Consider the following 12,252-nt stretch of genomic DNA (forward strand, 5'->3'; position numbering starts at 1 on the left):
GGAATCAAGCTTAAATTCCACACCCCCTCTGTTTTCTCAGCAAGTCTTGTTTCCTTTTGAGGGTCCTAAATTGCATGGTTCTTGTTAGATGTTTTTTGGGGGGCGTCGGGGGAGAAAATGAAAAGTTTTAGTTTGGCAAATACTAACAGGGATTAAAGGGAAGAAAACGAGGGGGCAAATAAGGGCACTGATTCATTTTGCATGTCTCTTTATTCATTTTTATAAAACGGTACCGATGTCCCGAGAAATAGCAGGTTCTAGTACCGTTCACTGTTATATTGTACTTGCAATAGTCCTGCAGGGGGAGGGTGCAACGGCCGGGCGGGGACCGAGCTCTGGGTTTACAAACCTCTGCCGCCCTGAGGCGAGGGTGGTGCGCAAACCTCTGGCTCAGCGTGAGCCTGGGTGAAGATGGAGAATAGGTGCTTTGTTTAAACCTGACCCCAAAGCTCTCCGTCTTTCCTGGGAGTCACGGGAGAAGCGACCACAAAGGCAACAGTCCTGCAGCCGAGCACCTCTTTCTTCTCAACCAGAAGCTTAGGAGCGGTTCCCTCTATCCATGGAGCATGGCGGCATCCAATTATTTAAAGTGTCTATACACTTTCTCGCCTCCTTCCCGCAGCGCCTGCAGCTCCGCAGGAACCTGGGCTTCCGGCTTCTCAGGGTTCTTTCCTCCCCCACAGGCCAGCGAATCCAGCCGACGGTGAGCTTCCAGATTGGAGCTCGGACCTCGGCCAGTATTTCCAACCTAATACGCACTCGCGCCTTCCCGCGGCTCTACAGGGCATCGCACCAGGGAGCCGAGTCTCTCCCCGGTCTACCCCCGCTGCCTGCTGGTCTTCCGTCCCCGGGAACAGACCTGGAGTGACCGCAGCAGCTGCGCTCACACCGAAGCCTCCATGCTCAAGGGTTCGATTGCGAGATAGGCTGCGGATCCCACTGGGCCCGGGCAGATCCTGACGCACGGGCCTTTCACCTCAGGTCTGCTAGGCCCAACTCCCGGGCGTGGAGGTCTGGGGAGGGTCAGTTGACCACACAGCCAATTGGGACTGGGAGAGCTGGCTGCCCGCGGCAGCGTCTCCCGGAAACCTCAGGAACAGCGTAATACAGTAGTATTGGCGGCGCTCTTAGGTGGAGGGACCGAGCAGTTTAGGCAAGATTTGAAGAATGCTGCTAAACCAGTGGTTCTCCACCTTCCTAATGCCGCGACCCTTTAATACAGTTCCTCATGTTGTGGTGACTCCCAACCATAAAATTATTTTCATTGCTACTTCATAACTGTAATTTTGCTACTGTTATGAATCGTAATGTAAATATCTGATATGCTGTATGTGTTTTTCGATGGTCGCGACCCACAGGTTGAGAACCGCTGTTAAACGTTTGCCCTCAGGGGATCGAAGGGAAGGGGGAGGAAACTCCCATTTCCTGTAAAAATCGCCTCTGAAGTGAATCATTGCTCAGAATGCCTTTTCCTACGGCACGAATCCACACTGCGCACTTGTCATGTGTATCGGGTGCGCACTCTTAAAATTATCCCATCGCCTTGACATTTACACTAAACCTCCTTTAGGAAACAGTTTGGGCCAGGATGGGGTGTGTGCGGGATGGTCCTCTGAGCGGGGAACTTTGGCTGGAACAGCAATTGTAAATTGAGCAGAAAAAAACCTCCTCGGTCAACTCTGTTTTCTGGGCAGAGGAGATTCTGGCTCCGAATGGAGAAAATTTGGAGGAAAACAATCAGAGTAGATCAGGATTTTCCAGGATGGAAACTCAACTAAGATGGGTTCTTTGTCGCTCCTCCTCCGTCCTCTCCCCCAGGCTTAGGCAGGAGAGGGGGGAGGGGTGGAGGTCTGTAGGAGGCAGCTTAGCGGGCGCACTCCGACCCGGGAAGAAGTTACCAGCCCTAAGGGGCCGTGCACAAAAGTTTCTGAAAATCTTTACGGGTTCTTTTCCAAATAATGGAAAAGAAATTTAGGGAGATTTGAGGCCGAGCCAGGCTCGGGTCACATGCACTAATGTCTCTGCATTGCCTCCATCAGGGGAGAAGCCCTTCAGGTGCGAGTTCGAGGGCTGCGAGCGACGCTTCGCCAACAGCAGCGACCGCAAGAAGCACTCGCACGTGCACACGAGCGACAAGCCATACACGTGCAAAGTACGCGGCTGCGACAAGTGCTACACGCACCCCAGCTCGCTGCGTAAGCACATGAAGGTGCACGGGCGCTCACCGCCGCCTCTTAGCTCTGGCTATGTCTCTGCCACGCAGTCTGCCGTTGTGTCGCTTTCGCTTTCATCGAACTTCGGCCGCGAGCCCCTGGTGGCCTCCTCGGCGGCAGTAGTGGCGCGTGGCGTCGAATTGAGAGAATGGTATGTGTGTCAAGGCACTGGCCGGGTTATAACTGTCCCCGCCGCGCCAAGTCCGGCGCCAGCACCTGGCCCTACCGCTTGCCGCCTCTGCTTGTGGTATTAGGGCTACTGCTGCGGTTGCTGCTCGCGTGCAATGACTGCTCGTGTAGATCCAGTTCTTGAGGCTTGAAGAGAAGGTGAGGAAGCAAGAAAGGAAGGAAGGAAGGAAGGAAGGAAGGAAGGAAGGAAGGAAGGAAGGAAGGAAGGAAATTCACTGCTAATGGTTGTTATAGGTCATTGAATATGCTGACAGAATGTAAATATGTTACTTATTTATTCTACAGTAACACCCCCACACACACACATATACACACACATCCACACAGACACCTTCATGACCTGGTAGCATGAAACCAGTGTTGGGGTAAAGAAGGTAGATAAACAGATGGACAAAAGAAAAAAAATATATATATATTAGAAAGTTTATGTGCAATTTTGGCAACTTCAGGTGACAAAACTAAGACCACAAAGTCTTCCCGAGGTTCAGATAATGGGAAATATTTTCCTTCAGGATTGGGCCACTTGTATTGCCAGGCCCCACTCCTTTCTCAGTTCCCAGTTGCAGTCTCCACCAAAGTTCGGATCACTTATATCTTACCTCCTATTTCCTTCCTCTTTTGCTTCCTTACAATTTCACCTTACAGCTGTCTTTTGAAACAAAAGTACACACGTTCCAGATCCCAAAATTTTCCAGCACTTCTATAAAAGAGATAAGAGAGTTTCAGCACCACTGCTGGGACTCACATGCCTTTCCCCTGCAAACTGACCCAAGCACACAGACACATCTGTCTGCTAGTCTGCTTCGTATATACATCATATACTTGGGATAGGGGGTGAGTAGAAACAATGGGAAATTCAGACAAAAGAGTGTTAGAGGGGCTTTAGGATTCAGTGCTCTGAGGTCTCCCCAGACCAATCATCCTCTCCTTCTACCTCCTACCCTTGTCTAGCCTTGGCTTATGGAATCTTGTGGCTGCTTGGAGCTAGAAGTGCAGAGAGCCAATGATGTCACTGAGCCTAGGTCTCCACTAGACAGGTATCCAACCTAGGCCACAGTGTCTATATAAATCCAGTCAATTCTGTGATGATCTTTCAAAAATCGCACAATGTTGATTTTTTTTAAGGTGAAGAAGGGGACAAAAGATGAACTGCAATAACAAATGTTTTAAATGCAAATACCCAAATGGGTTTAGATTGAATGTGTATTATTTATTTATTAGAGAGAGAGAGAGAGAGAGAGAGAGAGAGACATCAATATGTTGTTCCACTTATTTATGCATTTGTTGGTTGACTCCTATATGTGCCCTGACTGGGGATCAAACCCATAACCTTGTTGCATCAGGATGATGTTCCAACCAACTGAGTTAACCAACCAGGGCTGAATGTGTATTTTATGTGCTGGGTACTAAGTCCCCAGAAAGAGAACCAGATGCTGGTGGCAGGGGAAGGGAAAGTCTTTGCAACTGTTTCCAAGGGGGGGTGGATTGGGGCCTATTTTGCAGTCTAACACCCTTAGAATAGGGTTTCCCAGAAATCCTTGTTGAGATTTAGAGGGGGGAAAAAGAAAGCAAAAGAAAGGGGGGAAATTTTGCACAGATCCATTCCAGTCCCCTAAAAGTATCCCTAATAAAAACCAGAATCTTCCCAACACATCCTTAGTGAATCTCTCCTTGTGGAAGGGGGACTACAACCCCCTTCTCCCCCAGTACAAGAGGGCCCAGATGCTGCCTGGTCAAGGGCTGGGTTGGCAGCAAACCTTGTTTCCCTCCGGAAACACCTGCCCCATGGCCAACATGCAGAGGGCATCTGGTAGATTTGCGTCTTCTGACAATGTTTAAAAATTCTCCCATCCCCAAATTGGACTAGGTTCTTTCTCTTGTGTTTCTAGACCCAATTGGCCTTCCACCCACATCCAAAATAATAAAATAAAAACAACAATGTTTGGTAGGCCACTAATCACCTATAATTTTTCATTTGCTTGTTACAGATGTCCACCGAGTTGCTCCTAAGGTAATCTCATCCAGCGCAGCTGAGAGCCCGCATCTCGCGCCTGTGACATCAAAGGGCCCGCACACAAAGCAATGTTTCTTCGCCACGGTGCATCTTCATGGTAAGTTAGGATTTCTATGGCAATGGGCAAGTCGCACTGAAATCCTGAAAGGCCAAGCCTGGAGCCCATCCAGGCTTTTCATTAAGGACATAATATTTACGTCTAACAGGCCTTTCCCCCTGTGTATACAAGTATATATTTTTGTTTGACGCAGACTAAATCATTTTCATTTAATTTCCGGTAAACAAAACCCACACGAATGGGCACTTGTTCTCGATCATAATAAAAATGGATAATAATGGGAGAGAAGAAAAAGGCTGTTTGAATCGCCGCTCAGCCCTCTTTGTTTCTGCTTTCTGCGGTGATCAGAGGGCGAGTTTCTAAAGGCGAGGAAATGGTTTTTAAGAGGGGAAAGAAAAGGAGAAGGGTCTAATCAAGCTCCGGTTGTTCAAAGAGTTGAGTTTTGGGGTTGAAAGTGTGAGTTTGACGGTGCATCAGCACGCCAAGTTGGGCTCGCCATGGAAATGCGCTCAGGGAGCGGCCCCTTCAAAGGCGGCATACTTCATTGCAGATGCTCTATGAAGATACATTTGCGCTGACCTTTGCTTTTACGCCATTTGATACTGTCACTACGTTCTCCAATATATACTTCCCCCTTAGGACCTGCCTTGCTGACGTTTTAGGTGCTCACTCTGCATTCTAACATAGGTGGGTGCTTTGGTGCCAGGGATGCTTTCAGGAAAGGGAAGAACCTGACTCAGCACACAGAATCCGCACATCTTGGCTGTCCCTCAAAGAGGCTCCAAGGTCAGGAGTAAATAACACTAGGGCAACCTCACAAGCTTAACAAGTAAGCATGCCAAGCTAGATTCTGTGCAATGCACCTCTCTGCATCTTGAGCAAGGTGGAGACCTGAATTTGAGTGAGACTTGCAGGGCAGGGGAGCCACCCTGGATGAGTCTGAGAAGTTCAGTCATTTCCACTTTGACCCCAGCACAGCCCATTCTGCCCCTCTATCCCAGAAGTCTCTTGCAGCCCCCCAAACTTACTTCTCCCTAGAGTGCTGTGTATGGTATCTCTCAGGCCTGGGCTGGCCCTGGGCATGAGCTCAAGAGTGCAAGGCCAAGGAGATAGGGAAGATGGCAAGAAAGTTAGAAGTCCATGTTTTCTTAATTGTCATGTTGTTTATTTTATCCAAGTACCCTAGAGAATAGGGGAAAAATAAACATGGTGGAAAAAAATCAAACAGTGGAGTCTTCTTTAGTGTCAGTCCTTGTGGTTGAATAAAAAGGATGGTCCACTTTCTATTGAGCTGAGAAATCTTTGAAGTGAGAGTTATTATCTGAGACATTCTTGCTTGTCGTCCTAACAACACTGATGAAATGTAAAAGGTTCTTTGTCAGCGATTTGTTCTCCTCTCTGTCAAACTCTCTCTGCCCTGTTAGTTTCAAAGCGTTTCTAAAGAGATAAAAATCAAACTTCGTTAAAAAAGAAAAGACATACACACTAACTGGTAACTTTAGGGCTAAGTCCTGCTTACGGGAAAACAAAAGTAATGCAGAGACATCAGGTCCAAGGCCTGTGGAGGTGTGCAGATGTTGAGGGGCCCTTTGCACAGGCTCTGACACAGGCATGTAGGCTTCTCCAAGCTCTGGCATGCACTCAATCAGTCCAAGTCAGGTCACTTGAGCCTCCTCTGGGGACCCCTCAAGATCCCAATATTCTTGCCTGGGATAGTAAGGCTGCAGCCAAGGTATGGTTAATATTTCCTGTTCCTCCAAAGACAATCTCTGAAAAAAAAAATAGACCCATTGTGTGTTTCTTCTCATTAGCAGCAATCAGCAAGTCTTGTCTGCCATTAATAGGAGAGTGGCTTGAGGGAGAGAGACATTTTTATAATTTCATGTTTTCTTCAGAATCTTGGCAATTGGAGTTCAGAAGATTCAGTTTATAAGATAGTGACCCCAGAGTGCATGCAACACCCCCTCCCATCCACATATGCAGTTCTTTATGTTATACTGTGCCCAGGAAAAAACTTTCACCATGTCCAGCTTTTCCCAAACCTCCTTCATGTGGTTTTAAAGGTGGTTTAAACAAGCAAGATGTCCCAGTCTCTCCACTCTGTATGTGCTGACTAAATTATTTGTAAAGTAGTTTTCCCCGAGCTGTAACCCATGCTGTTATTATAGTTGCAACAAAATTTTGTCTCTTGTATTGATTTTTAGTTGCTTTCTCAAGATCCCCATATGTTTATTTATATTGCTAATTTATGGGAAAATGTAATGATTACAGTAAATGTTAATTATACAGACAGGCAAATGTTTTGTAATCATAATTCACACACACACAAATCTGACTGAAACCCTAGACTGTTTAGTACCCTCTTTACCCACACTGTTTGTGATTTATCATCTGTCCCCTTCCTAAATTATGAACTAACTTGAAAAGTTGTTATATAGTACTTGACTGAAAGTGATTGTTAAATAAAAACACAGTTGGAAAAGGTGGCTTAATCTTGCTGTAAATATGTAAAACTGAATTAAAATCTGTGATTGTTTTCCCTCCAAATACCTTTGTGTACATGGAGCTTCATTTGACTATTTTCTTTGGAAATAAAGGATGTGATGTTTTCCTTCCTCTTTTGAATCTGAGTATCTTGTTATTGCTTCATCATCCTGGGAAAGATTTGGGACTCTTCCACAGCCTCCAATGCTCTTCCCTGCCTTCCTCATGGCTTCACAGGAACATTTCTGAAGCCTAGTTGTTCAGGATAGAAAAACAAAGGGACCAACCAAAGGTGCCATCCTGGAAGAAACCTCCCTCACCCCCAATTTCACCCCAGTGAGATTGGCACTCATCAACCAATTTCTATTATGGAAGGAGAAAAAGTAAAATTTTCTCATTGTCTCCCTGGAAAGGCTGCCTTCCCTGTGGCTCCACAAGGCTCACCCTCTCACCAACTACCTCTGCCTTTCTAGAGAAAGTCTAGTAGTTTGGAGGGAATAAAAACAAGGAAAGAAAACCACAGGGCAGGGTGGCTTCAATCCCTGCCTAAGCCCTGATGGGGCACGGTTGGCTGCAAGTCCTAGCTGGTTTCCACTCCCTCCAGAAGTAGCCGATGTTCAGAAAACAGCGAAGGGCAAAGCCTTCAGACTGTGTGCCTACGCCGGCTCGCACGATTCTTTCCTGGGCCCCATTGGAATCTTCATTGGGGTTTAGCATGTAGGGGCCCTTCATTTGGCCCTGCCACTGGAGAAATAATTTCAGATTTTTCAGAACCACAGGAATCACTAGCGCCTTCCTCACCTACCCGGTGGTTAGGGAGCCTCTGGGCCCCGCGTCCTCACATTCCCCCTCCCACTGCGCAGGCTTTGGGTCCAGCGCCGTTGCCCCGGCTCAACTCCCGAGTAGATTCCGGCGGGCATGGCTGGGGTTGGGGTCGCACTGAGTGAAAGGACGAACAGGGGGCCAGAATGCTAGGTCTCCTTATAGAACACTTTGGAGACTCAGCTCCTAGCCCAAGGGTGGCAGTGCTGAAGACAAGGTTGGGGGAGAGACCCCTGGACGCAAAGGCGAAAGGGTGACACGCGTGTGGGTGTGAAATGAGCGGCCACAAGGGGAAGGCCCCTGGAAACGCCGTGACACATCGGATCGGTGGGGACCATTAAGGAGGAGGCCACTGGACATCAGTCTCTCGCGGAAGGAACCCCCTCCTCTGGCTCCTGGACAAGTTGGAGGGGGTCTCTCCCTTTGCACGTCTTCTCCCCCCACCTCTCTCCTCTTTGGGAGGGCGCGCTCCTTAAGGCCCTGTCACTGACAGAATCGGTGTGGTGAGGAGCAGGTGGGGACCCGGTGGGGACCCGGGCTGCCTAGAATCCGCAGGGCCCCGCCAGGGGAGATCCCAGTCCTTCCACCCGATTCTCTCCATCCGGCCCAGGACAGCGCGGGGCCGCCCATGCAGCGGGGAGTGGTGGCCACGTTCATTTCTGGGAGTGGATTGAAAAGAGTCTTGGGGGCGGCTGCCCCAGGCATCCCGTGCTGGTCTCTCAGAGAGGGAAAGCCCTTCCTTTGAATCTTTTTAGTCAGAATTGGGGCGGGGGAATCGAGGGATTAGGAGGGGACGGAGGAAAGGGGAAGTGCTCTGGGACACCTCAGCACCCTGCCACTAGGACAGCTCATACTTCTTGGCAGAGGGTTGAATTCACTACTTCTCAAGTGTCCGAGGCTAGCCTCACCCTACAGACAAACTCCCTTGTCCTCCGGGGAAGTTACATACCTCCCACCCAGGAATGATAGGGCCGAGGGCAGTTTGGGGAAATCTTATATGGTTAATGATTTCTACTGGGTCTCTTATCTTCCCTAGGTGGAATAAGAGCACCAGGTAAAAACCTCGGGCATGGTGGGAAGACTTTGGCTAGAGGCCAGTCTCTCAGGGTTCTCCACCTATGGTTCTCTGCCCTCTGCCCTCCCCCACAATAAGTGATGAAACATTCCCTTGGTTATTTTCTCATCTACTAAAGTAGAATTTTACAATTTGTTTTTTATTGTTTTTAATTGATTTTAGAGGAAGGGAGAGGAAGAGAGAGACAGAAACATTAATGATGAGAGGGAATCATTGACTGGCTGCCTCCTGCCTGTTGGCCCGGGCTGCAACCCAGGCATGTGCCCTTGAACAGAATGGAACCTGGGACCCTTCAGTCTGCAGACCAACACTCTATCCACTGAGCCAAACTGGTTAGGGCTTAAAATTTGTTTTGAGTACTAAGTTAATCCTTGAAATATTTAAAATCTACCTGTTAAGTGCCTATTATTATTATTTACATTACTCCACCTTTCAGACACATTCCCTAGCATCTTACTGAATCAGATCTCCAGACCCTCCTAGAAAATGTGGCATTGGCAGGGGCCTTGAACCCGAAAGTAGGGTTTACTTCTCCTGGGAGTCCCATATTGGACATTTCAAGACCCAGGTGTGGAGGGTGGGAATATACAAATGGGGATGGGTGGGTGACCAAGTACAGAGTGTTTGGGTTGGCGAAAGTCACACAAAAGCACATTTTTTCTAGGAAGGACTGAGGACCTGTTTCATAGTAATATTTTTCTGATACTGAATTCTCATTCTGAGAAAATTAATAACATCTTAGTTACCAACTGGTCAGAGGTCGAGGATCCCACAATAACATGATTCACTTGTCACCTACTTCCTGTCTGGGCATCAGGGTGGCCTTGCCTTTTTATCCAACTATTTTTTTAAAAAAATATATTTTATTGATTTTTTACAGAGAGGAAGGGAGAGGGATAGAGTTAGAAACATCGATCAGCTGCCTCCCGCACACTCCCCACTGGGGATGTGCCCGCAACCAAGGTACATGCCCTTGACCGGAATCGAACCTGGGACCCTTGAGTCCACAGGCCGATGCTCTATCCACTGAGCCAAACCGGTTAGGGCTATCCAACTATTTTTAATGAGGAAAATGCCTGAGAGTTTTCTAGGAACTTTATCAATTTTGAACCACTAAACCATTCAGAAAAAAAAAAGAGAAACTCAATGGACAATTTAGGGGAGGTTTGATGGTTTGTCTCTGAATCTTCCAGTGCCTTTGCAAACATCCAAACATCTGGATATGTATATATATATATATGGAAAAAATTACAACAGGATGTACATTAATCAATGTAAATGTGACCAGGGAGGAGGACTTGAAATCTGTTCTGCATTTTTGCCTTCCTTAGAGCCAGTGTAGACTCTGTGTGGTGTGAGCCAACAGGGAGGACAAAAATATTGATTCATATAAAATAAGTAGAACAGGGACGTGCATGATTTTGTATCTCAGTGAACTGGCAACCTTGGAAAATGCATAGAAAAGAAAGCAAAATTGGGTCAAATTTCTGTGGCTTTGGTTGGACCATAAAGTTTTAGAATAATGGCAAAAAAAAAAAAATAAGTGGGGGGAAACAACAAGAATACTATCAGATGATTTATACAATATCAGAAGGATGATCCAGTTTCTTCTTGTCTGTCACTGAAGGCTGGCCCATGCAAGATCAGATTAGCCAGATGAGGATAGTATTCTTTGCCAGAACTGGGGAGAAACTGCAGAAAGCTCAAGTTTCCTGGCTTGGGCAACTGCAAAGTCTAGCTCAAGGTATAATGAGGCTTTTAGTTTTTGTACTCATCAACATATTCATTAAGTGTTTTAAAAAATATACCCAGCATCTTAGTGAAAAGTGTTTTGCCTGAAATATACATATTTCTAAATTATGAAAAATAGGCATCTGTCCCCCAAAGCTTTGCTTATTTATTTTCTCTGAGAGAAATGAGGAGAGTCACCTGCTGCATGATGCACATAAAGAATTCTGAATCACAGTATACCCACTTTCACCTGAGAAATTTTAAGTATTCCAAACTTGCCATAAAAATTTTCCCTACATTTTCTGCCACTGCATTTAGTAAGCAAGGATTTCATGATCAAATTCTTTCCATCATTAAAAAAAAATGCCAACTTTCTCATTTGGAAAAAAAAGTGTTGTAGAAAAATTGAGCTTTCTTTAAATGTGAAATATCATTTCATTGTAAAAAGTGAGAAAGAGGGGTTGGGAGAGCAGTAATCCAACTTCCAGATACTATTCTGAATTATTTCACCAGACCCGTTTAAAAAGGGATTAGCAGGGCTTTGGAAGCAAAGTCCTGTTTTATTCAATCTCTGATTTTATGTTATAAATACTGGTTGTAAAGGCTCTGGAATTAGTATGCAGGCACTGTCAGGACACAATGCAGGTACTATTCTAATGGTTCAGCTTTTTAATTAAGAGAAGAGGTAAGAAAATTGAATCATAGAAACACTTTTGTGAGAGCTGGGAACATAACAGAGACTGCATAAATAAATCCTTTATACCTTCCCCTGACAGGTCAGCTACCAGGGCATTGATTTAGGACCTTTTCAGCGTCAGACAATAGTTAATAGCTTTCTCACCTTGTTCCTACTGAACCTTTTCTTCTTGGACAGATCTTATGGAAATTTCCTTAAGTAGCTTGACTTGAACAAAAGATATTGCATTTAGAATAGATACATATCCAAATTGAAATGCCTATTCTTAGGTCCCAAGCACAGATCTCTTGTTCTCTGTATCTCTTCTCCTGGATGGGGTTAGGGGGTGTCTGGAAGGCTCAGATAGTGTATGGAAAATGGTATCTGCCCTCAAATACCCACACAGAGGAAACAGAACCAAGGCCAAGGTGGACCTCCCTCTATCCTTGGAAAAACAAAACAGGGAATGTGTAGAGAAAGAGAGGCAGAGACAAGTAGTTCTGAATTTCTCTGAAATGGGCTCTTCTTGAAGCAAGAGATTTGGCCTGAACATGATGAATGGTTTTCTTGGAGACAAGGCAGCTCAAGTCAGTGGGTGTGGCACGGTTCTTTGTATGTTTCTTCAGCTCTCTAGGTACCCTCAAATAATCATCACCTGTGGGTAAAATTGTTTCTGCCTAGGACACTTAAAGATAAATCCTCTAGCTCTTCCACATACTCTCCCACAAAAGTTACACTGGAGCCACTCCAGCCTTGAGACACTAAATCATTGGGCTGTCTGAGGACCTGGATCCTCCGTGATTCTCCTATTCCAGGCTTCATTAAAGCTGGGATCCCAGATCTGGACTCTCAGGTAAAACTCCACTCTATTTTTCTTAGACCCCAGTAAAATTCCCAGACATCACCCTTTCTTCCAAAATCCGGCTGGATGTGTGATTAGGGACCTGGTCCACGGCCAGCAACCCAGTCCTTGCCCTTGTGCAGGAGGCC

General features: G+C 46.4%; 1 protein-coding gene across 2 annotated transcripts in view; it reads left to right on the plus strand.

Annotated features, from left to right (window-relative positions):
- ZIC4 (Zic family member 4) overlaps positions 1-7,078 on the plus strand; it is a 20,810-nt gene extending 13,732 nt beyond the window's left edge. The window contains exons 4-6 of one of the 2 annotated variants that reach the window (XR_001360671.1): positions 2,040-2,364; positions 4,391-4,513; positions 6,370-7,078. Coding sequence is in view for 1 of the 2 variants with exons in the window: in XM_005858892.2 (XP_005858954.1) it covers positions 2,040-2,364; position 4,391 (326 nt within the window). In the remaining variant the exon portion in view is untranslated. Of the gene's footprint in view, positions 1-2,039; positions 2,365-4,390 lie in introns of both variants that reach the window. The other variant, XM_005858892.2, reaches the window with a different exon arrangement.
- The last annotated feature ends 5,174 nt before the right edge of the window (positions 7,079-12,252 follow it).

This window comes from Myotis brandtii, unplaced genomic scaffold (assembly GCF_000412655.1).
Source record: "Myotis brandtii unplaced genomic scaffold, ASM41265v1 scaffold1225, whole genome shotgun sequence".
In the NCBI taxonomy this organism is placed as follows: Eukaryota; Metazoa; Chordata; class Mammalia; order Chiroptera; family Vespertilionidae; genus Myotis; species Myotis brandtii.